The sequence below is a fragment of the Borostomias antarcticus genome (genome assembly GCF_949987555.1).
Source record: "Borostomias antarcticus genome assembly, chromosome: 28".
NCBI classification, from domain to species: Eukaryota; Metazoa; Chordata; class Actinopteri; order Stomiiformes; family Stomiidae; genus Borostomias; species Borostomias antarcticus.
The window spans coordinates 6,389,349-6,406,474 of NC_140261.1; the positions used below are offsets into that span (position 1 = coordinate 6,389,349).

The window sequence follows — 17,126 nt, forward strand, 5'->3', positions numbered from 1 at the left end:
AATGGGTGGCACTAATGTCAACTGCGTCCGTTGCGTCAACCCTCTCCCCTCTCCGTTACTGAAGGCAAATGTGTTACGAAAGACGGAGGATGACCTTTTATGGTTTTATGCTGTGGTTGTAAAGAAACCTTTGTTATTGTCCTCCTTTGAGATGTTTGGAAAACAGTCTGTCTGGCCTGTACTTATCAGACATGTCTGATGTTCATGGATTCAGTGCAGAGCAGATGATAACATGGCCCTTACACTCTCAGAGATCAGGATAAATACTCTTGCTTTGTGCTGCTGTTCAATTTCTTTACCAAAAAGCTCCTTGTTTTCAGAAGCGACAAAATGGAGTCTTGATAATCCATGGACCTGTACCAAGATGGTTACCTAGGGAAACGGGGAGCATGTAGAGTATTTCAGAGGAATAGCCTGTTTTCTGTGAGAAGTATTGGTTGTAATTTGGCCAGTGTAAATGACCAGTGTAAATGACCAGTGTAAATGACCACTCCTTTGGGAGTGATTTTAATGATTCTCTTTGGTCTAGGATCCAGCCACTGCAAATAAGCCCAGCCAGTCTGGGTGTCTCTGTGACTGGGCTGAAAGGCACCAGGACACTCCTGCTCCCCTTTGTTCAGGACAGATGGATGTTGTATTAAAGAGCTCATGTGAATGTTTTCCAGACACAGCGCTGCTCTCCGCTGCTCTCCCAGCGTCTCTCTACCAGCGTCTCTCTCCCAGCGCTGCTCTCCCAGCATCTCTCTCCCAGCGTCTCTCTCCCAGTGTCTCTCTCCCAGTGTCTCTCTCCCAGCGTCTCTCTCCCAGTCTCTCTCTCCCAGTGTCTCTCTCCCAGCGTCTCTCTCCCAGTCTCTCTCTCCCAGTGTCTCTCTCCCAGCGTCTCTCTCCCAGCGTCTCTCTCCCAGTCTCTCTCTCCCAGTGTCTCTCTACCAGCGTCTCTCTCCCAGCGTCTCTCTCCCAGCCTCTCTCTCCCAGTGTCTCTCTACCAGCGTCTCTCTCCCAGCGTCTCTCTCCCAGCCTCTCTCTCCCAGCCTCTCTCTACCAGTGCTGCTCTCCCAGCCTCTCTCTACCAGCGTCTCTCTCCCAGCCTCTCTCTACCAGCGTCTCTCTCCCAGCCTCTCTCTCCCAGCGTCTCTCTCCCAGCGTCTCTCTCCCAGCCTCTCTCTCCCAGCGCTGCTCTCCCAGCCTCTCTCTCCCAGCGTCTCTCTCCCAGCGTCTCTCTCCCAGCGTCTCTCTCCCAGCCTCTCTCTCCCAGCGTCTCTCTCCCAGCGTCTCTCTCCCAGCGTCTCTCTCCCAGCGTCTCTCTCCCAGCGTCTCTCTACCAGCGTCTCTCTCCCAGCGTCTCTCTCCCAGCGTCTCTCTCCCAGCGCTGCTCTCCCAGCCTCTCTCTCCCAGCGTCTCTCTCCCAGGGTCTCTCTCCCAGCGTCTCTCTCCCAGCGTCTCTCTCCCAGCCTCTCTCTCCCAGCGTCTCTCTACCAGCCTCTCTCTCCCAGCCTCTCTCTCCCAGCGTCTCTCTCCCAGCGTCTCTCTACCAGCGTCTCTCTCCCAGGGTCTCTCTCCCAGCGTCTCTCTCCCAGCGTCTCTCTCCCAGCGTCTCTCTCCCAGCGTCTCTCTCCCAGCCTCTCTCTCCCAGCGTCTCTCTACCAGCCTCTCTCTCCCAGCCTCTCTCTCCCAGCGTCTCTCTCCCAGCGTCTCTCTCCCAGCGTCTCTCTACCAGCGTCTCTCTCCCAGGGTCTCTCTCCCAGCGTCTCTCTCCCAGCGTCTCTCTCCCAGCGCTGCTCTACTGTCATTTCAGTCTGCAGCACTGAAAGGCAGCTTTTCCTTTAGCCTGTATTAACAATATCATCTCACAGTCTAATATCACAACGTGTGAGTTTTTAGGGCATCTGCAAGAACGGACGTCGGGCTGAGAACTCACTTATCAGTGCTTGTCCGTTCAGACACCTCAAATTGCTTGAGGGCTGAAGGAGTCGGTCATCATAATCTGTGAGAGTGGAGCAGCTTCCAAACGGTGTCAGCAGAAGGTTATAGTCAGCGCTATCGCGCTCTTCTGTGATAGGCCCGTGTGAATCACCCAGTTAGGTGTTTTTATGAGGATTCCTCCTTATCTTACGACCAGGGACATTTTTATTGACTGTTGGAATGTCCGTCCAGCAGATATGAAAACACTTGTTTCCCGTGAGCACCTCTCGAGTCCAAGCGTCCAGACCTCCTGTTTTCACTTTTGTTTTGCACTTCCACCATTCATTCTTTTAACCTCAGGTGGAATTTGGTGATTAAATGTGATGTGATTGTTTAAAGTCAGGAGGAAAACTTTCATTTGTTGTCTAGTTGTTTTAATGATTTGTCATTTGTGATCTATCAATACCAAATATCAATTGAATACATGAAAACATTTGTTTTTCTATTTGTAGAAAAGAGGATATGGAAGTCATTCACAAAACAGGTGGGATGTGTTGTGCTTACAGCACTGCATGCATAGATGATACAGGAACAATCATATCTCCTTATTAGAAAGTGAAGTGAGATAATCTCTCCCTCCAGATGCATGTGTGAATGGAGAACATTCAATAGTTCAACGTCTTATTCAGTGTCATGTGGCCTGTGATTGGTGGAGAGGTTTGTAATTTGCTTCCATTCTGGTAGGAGCTGGAGGACATGCTGGATGACACGCCGCCCGTCTGCAGGGGATCGTCCAGTCTGTTCAGGAGCCTGCGTGAGCGAGGTGAGGGGCGGAGTTACCCTGGTACCCTGGTACAGACTAACTACCCTGGTACAGATGAACTACCCTGGTACCCTGGTACAGATGAGTTACCCTGGTACCCTGGTACAGATGAGTTACCCTGGTACCCTGGTACAGATGAACTACCCTGGTACAGATGAGCTGCCCTGGTACCCTGGTACAGATGAGCTACCCTGGTACCCTGGTACAGATGAACTACCCTGGTACAGATGAGCTGCCCTGGTACCCTGGTACAGATGAGCTGCCCTGGTACAGATGAGCTGCCCTGGTACAGATGAGCTGCCCTGGTACTCCTGGTACCCTGGTACAGATGAGTTACCCTGGTACCCTGGTACAGATGAGCTACCCTGGTACAGATGCAGTAGTCAGGGTATATATATATATATATAAGTAAATACTTTCTGAATTCCGTTTAAGCTCTGACTACTGCATCTGTAGCCAGAGTAGCAGGCTGGATGACACTCATATATATATATATATATATATCTTATCTCTATGACTCTCTATGAAATTGCAATCATGCCATATCCATACCACACAGAGACCTGGACCAGAGTGCATGCCAGGCAGTAAATGCTATCTTATCTGCTCATTAATCTAGCGATATTGTGAATTATTTTGTTCCCAAGTAACCTTAGATACCTGGGTGACAAAATACACAGTGCTAGAGTGCATGTCTCTATATAGACCAAGAAAAACACAGTGTTAGAGTGCATGTCTCTATAGACCAAGAACAACACAGTGTTAGAGTGCATGTCTCTATAGACCAAGAACAACACAGTGTTAGAGTGCATGTCTCTATAGACCAAGAACAACACAGTGCTAGAGTGCATGTCTCTATAGACCAAGAACAACACAGTGTTAGAGTGCATGTCTCTATAGACCAAGAACAACACAGTGTTAGAGTGCATGTCTCTATAGACCAAGAACAACACAGTGTTAGAGTGCATGTCTCTATAGACCAAGAACAACACAGTGTTAGAGTGCATGTCTCTATAGACCAAGAACAACACAGTGCTAGAGTGCATGTTGTTATGCCCCAGGGAAGGGGGGGCACCCCTGAACAGAGAACCGGACCAGGGCAGCAGACCCAGAGAAGCAGACGGACACCTGAGTAACTCAAATAAGCCCGAAGGCGGTTTAATAAATGTGATAAACAAAAGGGGTACAAAAAAGGGGATAACTAAGGTACTGCGGTGACCACACCGGGAGAAAAAGTAAGACACAAAAACACAGACGGACTGCCACTTTAAGGTGGGGGGAATTGCGCCCCGGGCTGATGTAACAGTTGGTTGAGGGTGCGCATTATAAATAAAAATAACATAACATAACATAACATGTGTGCGTGCGTGTGCGTGTGAATGGGATGTGAAATTAAGTGTATGGATGCGTGAGGGCAAATGGCTATGTGGAGGGATGTTGTCTGTGTGCGTGCGTCAGGCTACCGCGGGGACTGGCGAGCCGGAGAGATCCCCGTGGAGGAGCGTCAGGGGGAGAGGTCAGGTCCGAGGGGCACGAGGCGAGCGAGGAAAGAAGCCGGTGGAGAGGGGTAGTCCGGGAGCTGCGTTGGTGGTGCGGGCGCCGGCGCTGAGGCGGTAGGCAGGGCGAATCGCGGAGCGGGAGGGAGGCGCGGAGTGGAGCCGGGAGAGCCGAGTCACAGAGGGCGGCGCGGGACGAAGACGGGGTCAAGATCTCAGTATAACCAAGCACTGAGCGGCGGGGCTGCTGGCGTCTTGTAGCCGACCGAGATGATTGCGGCAGGTGAGCCTGATTGGTAACAGGCTGCACCTGCCGCGGTCTCGGGCTCGTTCCCGGGAGTGACCCAGCGCTCGTTCGCCCCGGCCCTGGGTGAGGCGGGGCCTGGGCTGGGACCACAACACATGTCTCTATAGACCAAGAACAACACAGTGTTAGAGTGTCTGTCTCTATAGACCAAGAACAACACAGTGTTAGAGTGCATGTCTCTATAGACCAAGAACAACACAGTGCTAGAGTGTCTGTCTCTATAGACCAAGAACAACACAGTGTTAGAGTGTCTGTCTCTATAGACCAAGAACAACACAGTGCTAGAGTGTCTGTCTCTATATAGACCAAGAACAACACAGTGCTAGAGTGCATGTCTCTATATAGACCAAGAACAACACAGTGCTAGAGTGCATGTCTCTATAGACCAAGAACAACACAGTGTTAGAGTGCATGTCTCTATAGACCAAGAACAACACAGTGTTAGAGTGCATGTCTCTATAGACCAAGAACAACACAGTGTTAGAGTGCATGTCTCTATAGACCAAGAACAACACAGTGTTAGAGTGCATGTCTCTATAGACCAAGAACAACACAGTTAGAGTGCATGTCTCTATAGACCAAGAACAACACAGTTAGAGTGCATGTCTCTATAGACCAAGAACAACACAGTTAGAGTGCATGTCTCTATAGACCAAGAACAACACAGTTAGAGTGCATGTCTCTATAGACCAAGAACAACACAGTTAGAGTGCATGTCTCTATAGACCAAGAACAACACAGTGCTAGAGTGCATGTCTCTATAGACCAAGAACAACACAGTGTTAGAGTGCATGTCTCTATAGATCAAGCCAGTGGTTCACTTTTCCTCAGCATCTTTGCCTCGTCATGGTCACTTGTGATTTTTCTAGTACTGTTACTGTCAATTGAAGCATAAGTTCTTCAGCTGACCTGCATATATGATGACATCATCGTGAACCGATGACCTGCTCTATTTCCTTGGCCAGAGTACAAACCTTGTTACCAAGCACTTCCACAGAAAGCACTTTTGGTTATCCCTGTGGGAGAACCCTTTAAGAACCAATTTTAATCCCAGGTGAAACCACTTAATCAAACAAAGGTTCTAGCAAGAACCTTTTCACCGACAGTTCTACATACGTTTTTTTTCTGCGACCGAAGAACGTTTCGGAAATCAGTGTTGTGAGAATGTGCCACTTGAGAATACCCCTGACCCCTGACCCCTGACCCCTGTGTTCAAATCTCCCTCTCTCTCTCTCCTGAGGAGCACGTCTCTCTCTCTCTCTCTCCCTCTCTCTCTCTCCTGAGGAACACGTCTCTCTCTCCCTCTCTCTCTCTCTCTCCCTCTCTCCTGAGGAGCACGTCTCTCTCTCCCTCTCTCTCTCTCTCCTGAGGAGCACGTCTCTCTCTCCCTCCTTCTCTCTCTCCTGAGGAGCACGTCTCTCTCTCCCTCTCTCTCTCTCTCCTGAGGAGCACGTCTCTCTCTCCTTCTCTCTCTCCTGAGGAGCACGTCTCTCTCTCCCTCTCTCCTGAGGAGCACGTCTCTCTCTCCCTCTCTCTCTCTCCTGAGGAGCACGTCTCTCTCCCTCTCTCTCTCCTCCTGTTGCTTTAGCTAAGTGCAACGCTGGGATCTGGCTCTTTTAATCCTGCCGTTAAAAGTCGCGGCTTTGCCGAGAAGAAAGCCGCCCCTGGATTGATCTGCGAACAAAGCCGCGCTTTAGAGTACGAGACTAGCGAGCTGTTTGAACCAGGGTCTGTTGGGGCTTGTCCTGTTTGAACCAGGGTCTGTTGGGGCTTGTCCTGCCGGCCGCCGCCCCCTGATCACCGTGGACATTATGAATCCTAAGAATGGCATTGGATTACATCGCTGGGACGGCCACTCTGTATGAAGGGTTTCTGAGGAATTCTTTGTATTGTCTGACAACATCTACTTGAGCCCAGAGACGGGGGGTGGGGAGGGGTTGAGGTGTGTGTGTGTATGTGTGTGTGTGTGTGTGTGTGTGTGGGAATGGGGGTGTAGGGGGTCTCTGGCTCCAGAGTGAAGAAGGTGTGTGGCATTAGGTCGAAAACACGGTTGGAATCTTAAAGATTGTATTTTTTTCAATTTAAGCTTAAAAGGTCTTTGGAGCTGACAGCTGTAGTTATTTGGAGGTCAGGTATTTTCTTGAGGAGATCATTGACTCCAGGTACAATGCATAGTGTCAGAGTATTTGGGTGAGATTCTCAGAGTACTTGGAATAAACACGGTCAAAACCATACCAACGAAAATATATTTTGGATGGTGATATCCTCTCCATCTTCCCAGGATATCCACTCCATCTTCCCAGGCCGAACGTGGCTTCTTCCCTTCTCACAAGTGTCCTTTTCTTCAGGAAATCTTCCCTGCAGCAAACACCATACCAGACTCCTTTTCCCAGAACCCCCAGAGCAGTCACCCAGAACTATCTGCGCTCGAGTCACTATCTTCTCCCTTAAACACAAAGCTTGGGAATGCTTTCAGAGGCCGGGAGGTTCCCCTCCACAGTCTGCTGCCAGAGGCCTGACAGTTGCTCTTCCCCTCATCTTGTGTCACACAACAACAAAAGGAGTTGTAGGACACAAAGAGGAACACAGACCCGAATCAGCCGTCCTCAATCAGTGACAGATCGCTGGAGAATGTTTTACACCTTGTTATCCAAACAAGAAGACGCTCAGAAGCCAAGGGCTTGAAATGTGTTTGGGTTTGTGTCCTGATAGGTCACCTCAGTTGTAAAGCCCCTGTTTGTGTGAGGAGAACACCAACCATGAATTAAGAGGCACCTTTTAAGATGTTATCAATATGAAAGAGAAGATTAGCTGTGGTCTGAAGGCGTGCACTGTTTCAGGGGGATGTCTTATTCATCTTAAGGGCACGACTTTGAACATTTGTAAACAATTCAGGCCGACTGCTTACAGGCTTCCCGCCTTTGATGTTTCTTGTCCACCAGTCAAGATTCAGTCACACGGTTGTTCTTCCCTTTCAGGTATCATCGGCTACACAGAGTATCTCTTCCTGCTCTGCATCTTAACAAGTGAGTGTGTTTCATTCTATGTGCCGTATCTATATTTTCAGTGTAATCTCAAGTTCGATCCCTAATCGTTTTTTGTTTCTCTGGCCTCGTATCTCCTCTCCAGAGCCCCAAGCAGGCTTCAAGATCGCCTTCAACATGTTTGATGCAGATGGGAATCAAATGGTGGACAGAAGAGAGTTCTTGGTGGTATGAAACTCTACGCACGCTAACCCTCTCATGTATTAAGATCGAGAAAGCTGCAGCGAGTCTCTCAGGAAACACGACACTTTCTTTTCTTTTGAACCAGCTGGAAGAAATCTTTCGTAAGAAAGAGGACAAGAACGATGGCATGGAGGACCCTCGACGCTCTGACACGCTGGTGAGACACATTTTGACCGAGGAGTTGATTCAACGGGCGCCTCTCCCTGGGTGTCTACTGGTGTGCGGAAGGTTTCCCTGGAGAGAAAGTGTGTGGTGTGTTTGCATGTGCGTGTGAACGCATGTGTGTCTGTGCATCTGTTTGCGTGTGTGTGTGCACAGTATGTGTTGGGGCGCAGTGTGTGGTGAATACGACAGGTACAAGAGCATAACGCGCCTGGTCCTGAGCAGTGTGCAGGTTGATGTAAACAGGTAGGTTTGATCCTGAAGATAACAGAGGCCTCTCACAGACTCACAGCCCAGCAGAGCTGACCTAGCTGGACCGGCACATGTCCGAAAGATCTCCGTCTTACATTGAAATCAATCCCGTTACGACCGTTCAAATGTGTGTTATACAGTCTGTGAGATGTGATGTCACTGTGCTGTAGAGAGAGGCCATTTTGAACAGACGATCGCTGACCGCGCGTGTTCTAACGCGGCTATTTGTCGCTCTGCCTGGCGTGGTAGAGTCTGGACCCCCCGCTCTCCTGGCGTGGTAGAGTCTGAACCCCCCGCTCTCCTGGCGTGGTAGAGTCTGGACCCCCCGCTCTCCTGGCGTGGTAGAGTCTGAACCCCCCGCTCTCCTGGCGTGGTAGAGTCTGGACCCCCCGCTCTCCTGGCGTGGTAGAGTCTGAACCCCCCGCTCTCCTGGCGTGGTAGAGTCTGGACCCCCCGCTCTCCTGGCGTGGTAGAGTCTGGACCCCCGCTCTCCTGGCGTGGTAGAGTCTGGACCCCCCGCTCTCCTGGCGTGGTAGAGTCTGGACCCCCCGCTCTCCTGGCGTGGTAGAGTCTGAACCCCCCGCTCTCCTGGCGTGGTAGAGTCTGAACCCCCCGCTCTCCTGGCGTGGTAGAGTCTGGACCCCCCGCTCTCCTGGCGTGGTAGAGTCTGGACCCCCCCCTCTCCTGGCGTGGTAGAGTCTGGACCCCCCGCTCTCCTGGCGTGGTAGAGTCTGGACCCCCCCCTCTCCTGGCGTGGTAGAGTCTGGACCCCCCGCTCTCCTGGCGTGGTAGAGTCTGGACCCCCCCCTCTCCTGGCGTGGTAGAGTCTGGACCCCCCCCTCTCCTGGCGTGGTAGAGTCTGGACCCCCCATGCACAGAGAGTATGTATTCTCCACCCCGGCTACACGTGTGTTTGCTGCGTGTCACAGTGTAGGCCTGCATGTGCTTCCCTCACCGTCTGGCTGAGGAGTTGCATGCGGGTCTTGTGAGGTCTCAGAACCTCAGGCAGGGAAGGGAGATCGTGTCCGTTAGTCTTGATCCGGTACCAGTCCAGCGCAGCAGCACGGGGCCGCCTCCGCCATCTTTGATACCAGCAGAGCAGCACTGGGTTGTGTCAGCCATCTTGTGAGTGATGTGCAGAGGTGGCGTGCAGGATGGACAGACCGTCATGCATGTTAGAAGGAAGGACAATGCGGCTCTAATGGACCCTCCAGGCAAACACGGTCTGACACATGCTTCTAGTGTGTGTGTGTGTGTGTGTGTGTGTGTGTGTGTGTGTGTGTGTGTGTGTGTGTGAGAGCTGGACCGCCCCTGCAGGGCAGATGATGAATGTCCTGGCCTGCTGTCAGGGGCGCTGGCTGAGCTGTGGGCGCGGAGATTCCACTTCAAAAGGCCGTTACCTGGAGACTGACACGTTCCTCCCGGACCCCCATGTTTTATTTTTACAGTTTCTTGAAAAGTGGTATTTGGGCTCAGGTTACCTTTTGTGGTGGGTTTGACCATGAAGCTGGCCGAGCCCGTCAGCGCCGCCGTCTCACCAGCGAGCCTGTCTGCCGCACAGGGAGACGAACCTCGCTCCTCGGCCCGCGTCTGAAGGCGTGTCGTCTTTGTTTTGATTGGTTCCGCATTACTCACGCCGTCCTTCCAGCGATAGTTCAAAAGTCAAATCTTTTCAGACTCGCATGACAGGCGTGTCCTCTGGGGCTGGGGCTGGGGCTCCCCCCCCGGGGCTCCCCCCCCCTCCGCCCCCCAGCGTATACTAATTGCGAGCGCATCAGCCCCTCTTCACGGGCGAGACGCGGGCGGAGCGGCGCATTAAAGGGACGTCTGTAATTAGCGGTGGGATCAAGTCATAAATCTCCCTGGATAGAGGTGAGCCGTGAGCCGGGGCGGAGTTTTACCAGCTGTCGACCCCCCCCCCCCCCCCCCCCCCCCCGGGTGTGGAAGATTAAAAAAAACAACAAGATAAATATATAAATATTATAAAACGGAGTGAGATGCACATGTTTTCGGAAGGGGGGTTGACGTTACCTTTGGACGAGGCGGTATGGGGGCTTGAGAGGCACCAGCGATCGAGGTGCGGGTTCACGCCCCCCGGGTGAATGGATGGAACGATCCATGAGCCGAAATTCCCCCCCCGTTGTTCATGCAAAAGTGGCAACGGCCTCACGCTTGATAGGGTGTAAACCTGCGTTCCCCTCCGGGGGGTGGGGTGAACAATGAACAACGGAAAAGACGTCACCCCCCCCCCCCCCCCCCACACACCCGAAAAAAGAATCACAACTTAATAATGAGCCCGCTTCACCGGCATGGACGAAGGGTTCGCCTGGCGCCTGGCGTTCGGCGATGGATCAAACGCTGACTGCGTCAGGGAGGCGGATCCGGTTCCACTGTTAACCTGACATCGGTCACCCCGTCGGATCCTCACGTCCCGCGTGTCTCTGTCCGGGGGCTGTCTCCTGAGGCGTGTCTCTGTCCGGGGGCCGTCTCCTGAGCGTGTCTCTGTCCGGGGGCTGTCTCCTGAGGCGTGTCTCTGTCCGGGGGCTGTCTCCTGAGGCGTGTCTCTGTCCGGGGGCCGTCTCCTGAGGCGTGTCTCTGTCCGGGGGCCGTCTCCTGAGGCGTGTCTCTGTCCGGGGGCTGTCTCCTGAGGCGTGTCTCTGTCCGGGGGCCGTCTCCTGAGGCGTGTCTCTGTCCGGGGGCCGTCTCCTGAAGCGTGTCTCTGTCCGGGGGCCGTCTCCTGAGGCGTGTCTCTGTCCGGGGGCCGTCTCCTGAGGCGTGTCTCTGTCCGGGGGCTGTCTCCTGAGGCGTGTCTCTGTCCGGGGGCCGTCTCCTGAGGCGTGTCTCTGTCCGGGGGCTGTCTCCTGAGGCGTGTCTCTGTCCGGGGGCCGTCTCCTGAAGCGTGTCTCTGTCCGGGCCGAGGCTGCACGCTCCACCACACAGCAGGGGCTCGCCTCCCACGGATGACGGCCTCTTTCATTAGCCACTCTCCGATGGGTGGTCGTCATCCCCCCGGGACGAGGACGTCTCGTCGCTCTGTCGTCTGGGGATGAGCGGGTGTCTGCTGTCGGTGGCTGCCTGTGTTTGGCTGTCTGTGTGCCTGACTGGCTGCCTGTCCGTCTTTCTGCCTGCCTGTCTGTCTGCCTGCCTCTCTGTCTGTCTGTCTGTCTGTCTGCCTGTCTGTCTGTCTGTCTGTCTGTCTGTCTGTCTGTCTGTCTGTCTGTCTGTCTGTCTGTCTGTCTGTCTTTTCGGTCATGCCTCCCAGCTAATGCTAAACCAGCTAACTGGCTGGATGTGTGTGTGTGTGTGTGTGTGTGTGTGTGTGTGTGTGTGTGTGTGTGTGTGTGTTCTAACAGGATCCCCCAGCGTTAGAGCCCAGGGGCGCGTGGGATGTTCTCAGAGGAGGTGCGGGTCCAGCTCCCTCCTCAGATCTCTCAGAGGTACCCATGTCCTCTTAGTCCTTCACCGTTCTGTGTCCCTGTTTGGGCTGTGATATGAATGGACCATAACCATAACCCTGTATGGACCCTAACCCTAACCCTGTATGGACCATAACCCTACCCCTAACCCTGTATGGACCATAACCCTACCCCTAACCTCCGCCTGTCTTTCTGCTGTTTGTGGTCCAGGCTGTGTTGGGCCTGCCGGAGGAGCCATGCAGTCATGGACTGTATATATATGGAATACATACTCTGCATAGATCTGGAATAGATAGATATGAAGATAGAACAAAATATGTTCTGTACATATCAGTATATATTCTATTGTGTACAAAACAGAGGAGAACATCGTGTTTGTCTGGATACGGGTGAACCTCAATAACAAGGTGCTCTTTGGGAAGAGGTGAAGAGATTGATCCCAAAAGCTGAAACTAAGGCACTTTTATTGGAGAAAAAAAAAGTTGAAAAGATTTTATTAAATGACTAATTCATAGCAAGAATTAGAACCACGCACCTATGTGTTGCGGCAGCACAGGCCTTCATCAGGGTGTCTGACATTAAGACATACATTTCACACTTAAATAGAACAAAGGGAGGAAGTGACCTAATGGACAAAATATATACAAGTGCACCGTATACCACAAAAGAAATACAAATACAATACAGACTACAAACCCCTTACAGAATAGAACAAATCAAAAGAAAAAATAAGTAAATAGTATGGCCATACTCAGCAACACTCAAGCCTTCCCCCAAAAAAAGACAAAGAAAGGGAAGGTAGGGCACAAGAACGAGGAATAATCTATTTCTTCATTAAGACCAGGGAGAACCATGGCATTGAGGTTGAAAATCTAAAAGGTTTCATCTTCTTTGATATTCTGTTCATTGCTCTGGAGCCATGCCTCAGCACTGTACCATGTGTGACGGGAACAAGGAATGCTGGGACACAATCGCCTGTCCTCGTCACAGATGAACCATTAACACGGTTGATTGTACAATGGCTGAATCTGGCTCTGCCTCTGATGATCATAGATAAGGACCAGAACTGAATGTTGACTTGGACAACAGAACAGGAGCGGTTTCACAGAGAAAACGTCTAAGACTACAAAATACTCAGAAATAAACCACAGTGGTGAATAATCTGTTCTGATTGAATCGATCAGATATGTGTTGCATCATGAACGCCTTTGTGCACGGTTATACATGCATCTGTGTGTGGGTTTGTGTGAGCTAAATACGTTGTGTCCTTGTGGTGAGGACACATGGACAGCCACGCGTGGATATCTGGTGAATCTGACCTCTGAACTCTGGTCGTTTGCCTTCACAGCACGTTGGTGAGAACATGACAGACACCACACTGCTGGTTCACTTCTTTGGAAAGAACGGAAATGTCGAGTTGACTTTTGATGAGTTCTTCAGGTAAATAGAGACATTAGCCCAACATTCAATATACTTTAAGAGGGCCTGTTGCTTTTATTGTTGGATAATTGTCTTTTCACTTTGGATTGAGATTGATGACACACTCAAACTCACAGTGATATCTTTAGTCACCCTTTTAAGTATCCTAGTGTGTGTGTGTGTGTGTGTGTGTGTGTGTGTGTGTGTGTGTGTAAGGAAGCTGCTGGTGGCGTATCCTAGTGTGTGTGTGTGTGTGTGTGTGTGTGTGTGTGTGTGTGTGTGTGTGTGTAAGGAAGCTGCTGGTGGCGTATCCTAGTGTGTGTGTGTGTGTGTGTGTGTGTGTAAGGAAGCTGCTGGTGGCGTATCCTAGTGTGTGTGTGTGTGTGTGTGTGTGTGTGTGTGTGTGTGTGTGTGTGTGTGTGTGTGTGTGTGTAAGGAAGCTGCTGGTGGCGTATCCTTGTGTGTGTGTGTGTGTGTGTGTGTGTAAGGAAGCTGCTGGTGGCGTATCCTGTCAGCACTGTGTCTCCTCTTCTCTCCGCCCTCAGTTTCATGGACAACTTGCAGACGGAGGTTCTGGAGATCGAGTTCCTGTCCTCCTCCAGGGGTCTCCCCACCATCAGCCAGGAGGACTTCGCCAGGATCCTCCTCCGCTTCACCGACGTGGACAACATCAGCGCCCACCTGGAGAACATGCGCCAGGACGCCCCTGACCAACAGGTGACCGCCCCGCTCCCTCTCTCACCCCAGAGTCTGCCAGGGAGATCTTTTTTCCGGTAACGTTGAGCAAGAGGGTGATTAATGGATTCAATCAAAGCAAGCAAGTCATTCTCACTTAGTCGCCATTAATCGTATGCATTTGACATCTCCATTCTCCTACCGTATAATTCAACTGTCCTTCGTCTATATAGTAGCCTATGACGTGCAAATGGGGTTTCCTGAATAAAATGGTCAACATCGTATGTGAAATTATATAATAGCTTAGCTACCAAGCGTTAGACGGAAATGTCCTTTTGAATGTCTTTTTTTTACGTTGTTTTTTGTACACGTGGTCCAGGAGACCCCTGAACAGGTCTGCTGAGTGAAACGTGAACATTGTGCGTTAGCCAGGTTTGTTTTCCCCTGGGCACACTGACCCGCACAGGAAGGGGTCTCGGACGGCTGAGTAGCGTGTTGCTAGATCGCCATTGATTACCAAGTGGCTCCCGCCCGTTAGCCTGAGAGATATTTTTATGGGGCCCGCCTTGTTAAAACAGCAAAGCGTCACAGATTACTCATGACTTCATTTGTTAAGGCTCTGTGTGTGTGTGTGTGTGTGTGTGTGTGTGTGTGTGTGTGTGTGTGTGTGTGTGTGTGTGTGTGTGTGTGTGTGTGTGTGGAGGGGAGGCGGGGGCGGGGTGCGTAGCCCGGAGCCCTGGGGAGAAGCTCGTAGCAGAGGGATGGTTGAGTGGAGACCAATAGGGCCTGTGTTTGAGTCATCAGCCAGCCTTGAGATGTTGGGGAGATTCATCCCTTTTGTTTTTGTTTATATAAGTATCGGGTTAATCCGCTTTAGAAAAGTCCGCAAATGGGCTGACCTCTTCCCAAAAAGCTCCCCCCGACCCCCCTCCACTCCACAGCCTCCCTGTTGACAGCTCAATGTGTCCACACTAGTGTGTGTGTGTGTGTGTGTGTGTGTGTGTGGAGGGGGGGTAGAGCAAAGTATACTCTGTCTGTTTGGCTAAGTTATTTTCTGCCTTTGGAAGCTGTTATCTTTGTGATGTCTTCAAGGTCCCGTGGACACTCAAGGCTTCCTCCTTCTCTAAGAGGCAGATTACGTGTGAAGAGCAGCAGCTCTATCTGCTCACTATCTGCTGTCCCTTTGTTTGTGGGTGTTGGGACATCCAGTCGTTTGCTTTAACGTGTCGTTCCTTCTTACACACCTTTCAACATCGCACATGCATACATCCCTAGGGTGCAGCGTTTCATTAGTAGTATTCAGTCATCGGTGTTCTTGTCCAGCTGGTGTGGTGAATCTGGGGTTCAGTTGGGGTTCACGTGTTTCGCCCAGCAGGGGATCACCTTCGAGGAGTTCAGGTCCTTCTTCCAGTTCCTGAACAACCTGGAGGACTTCGCCATCGCCATGCAGATGTACAACTTCGCCAGCCGTTCTATTGGCCAAGGTTCGTGTCGCCATTTATTCGTGTCAACATAACGTACTGGCTCACAGTCTCTCTCTCTCTTTCTCTCTCTCTCTGCCTCTCTCTTACTTTCTCTCTCTCTCTGTCTTTCTCTCTCTCTCTCTCTCTCTCTTTCTCTCTCTCTCTCTGTCTTTCTCCCTCTTTCTCTCTCTCTTTCTCTCTCTCTGCCTCTCTCTATCTTTCTCTCTCTGTATTTCTCTCCCCGTCTTTCTCTCTCTCTCTCTTTCTCTCTCTCTCTGCCTTTCTCTCTCTCTTTCTCTCTCTATCTTTCTCTCTCTGTCTTTCTCTCTCTCTCTTTCTCTCTCTCCGTCTCCATCCGCTCTGTTCTTATCCTATCCCTGTATCATTCCTGATCTCCTCAGATGAGTTCTCTCGGGCGGTGTACGTGGCCACGGGCCTGAAACTGACCCGTCACCTGGTCAACACCGTGTTCAGGATCTTCGACCAGGACCACGACGACAAGCTGAGCTACAAGGAGTTCATCGGCGTCATGAAGGAGCGGCTGCATCGCAGCAAGAGGGTAAGCGGGCGAGCGCCGGACCTGCCCACCAACCCCACCGGCCCTCTGCCTCACTCACCTGCCCACCAACCCCACCGGCCCTCTGCCTAACTCACCTGCCCACCAACCCCCCCGGCCCTCTGCCCACCAACCCCCCCGGCCCTCTGCCTCACTCACCTGCCCACCAACCCCCCCGGCCCTCTGCCTCACTCACCTGCCCACCAACCCCACCGGCCCTCTGCCTGACTCACCTGCCCACCAACCCCACCGGCCCTCTGCCCCACTCACCTGCCCACCAACCCCACCGGCCCTCTGCCCCACCGGCCCTCTGCCCCACCGGCCCTCTGCCCCACCGGCCCTCTGCCCCACCGGCCCTCTGCCTGACTCACCTGCCCACCAACCCCCCCGGCCCTCTGCCCCACCGGCCCTCTGCCCCACCGGCCCTCTGCCTCACTCACCTGCCCACCAACCCCACCGGCCCTCTGCCCAACCCACCTGCCCACCAACCCCCCCGGCCCTCTGCCTCACCCACCTGCCCACCAACCCCACCGGCCCTCTGCCTCACCCACCTGCCCACCAACCCCACCGGCCCTCTGCCTCACCCACCTGCCCACCAACCCCACCGGCCCTCTGCCTCACCCACCTGCCCACCAACCCCACCGGCCCTCTGCCTGACTCACCTGTTACAGAATCTCCCCACGTAGCCCTCATGTGCCTCCCCAGCTCTCTGCTTGTCCCACGCCACTAAGCCCTTAACCCCCCCCATCCACCCCGAGAGTCTGGCCCAACCACGCCCCCCCCCCCCATCCACCCCGAGAGTCTAGCACAACCACGGCCCCCCCCCCCCCCCATCCACCCCGAGAGTCTGGCCCAACCACGCCCCCCCCCCCCCCCCCCCATCCACCCCGAGAGTCTGGCCCAACCACGCCCCCCCCCCCCCCCCATCCACCCTGAGAGTCTGGCCCCACCATGGCCCCACCACGGCCCTCTGCCCCCCCCCCCCCCCCCCCATCCACCCCGAGAGACTGGCCCAACCACGGCCCTCTGGACCCGGGGGGGCAGACGTCCAGCAGGCTGAGGTCTCCACAGTAGCACGCTCTGATTCCAGGCAGATAGACGCGCTGTTATCTGCTCACCTGTCAGATACATTCTTAATGCCTAATCTGCCAAGGTACCGCTGTGTGGGGCAGAGCTGGGCGGGGTCTCACTGATAGAGGTTCTATGGGTAGTATGGAGGGACAAAAAGTAAAAAGAAATATGATTCTTTTTCTGTGTGGACTAGGTCACGTTTGTTATTGTCTTTATCTATGCCTTACCATTCATATTTGGGTGTTTTCAACAGCTCGTTATTGTAAATTTATAGAAAAACACATGATGCCCATGTTTCGCAGTAGTTATATGGAGATTTATTTAAATCACTTTCCAGTTCTCTGACATCTTGATGTG

General features: G+C 52.6%; 1 protein-coding gene across 1 annotated transcript; it reads left to right on the forward strand.

Annotated features, from left to right (window-relative positions):
• Window positions 1-2,386: 2,386 nt before the first annotated feature.
• micu3b (mitochondrial calcium uptake family, member 3b) lies at window positions 2,387-15,791 on the forward strand (the record flags this gene model as incomplete). The annotated part of the gene is made up of 9 exons (XM_084459604.1): window positions 2,387-2,446; window positions 2,647-2,725; window positions 7,507-7,554; window positions 7,658-7,740; window positions 7,841-7,912; window positions 12,934-13,025; window positions 13,550-13,721; window positions 15,052-15,163; window positions 15,544-15,791. The coding sequence occupies 9 exons, from the start codon at window positions 2,387-2,389 to the stop codon at window positions 15,789-15,791; spliced, it is 966 nt and encodes a 321-aa protein (XP_084315730.1).
• Between the last annotated feature and the right edge of the window lie 1,335 nt (window positions 15,792-17,126).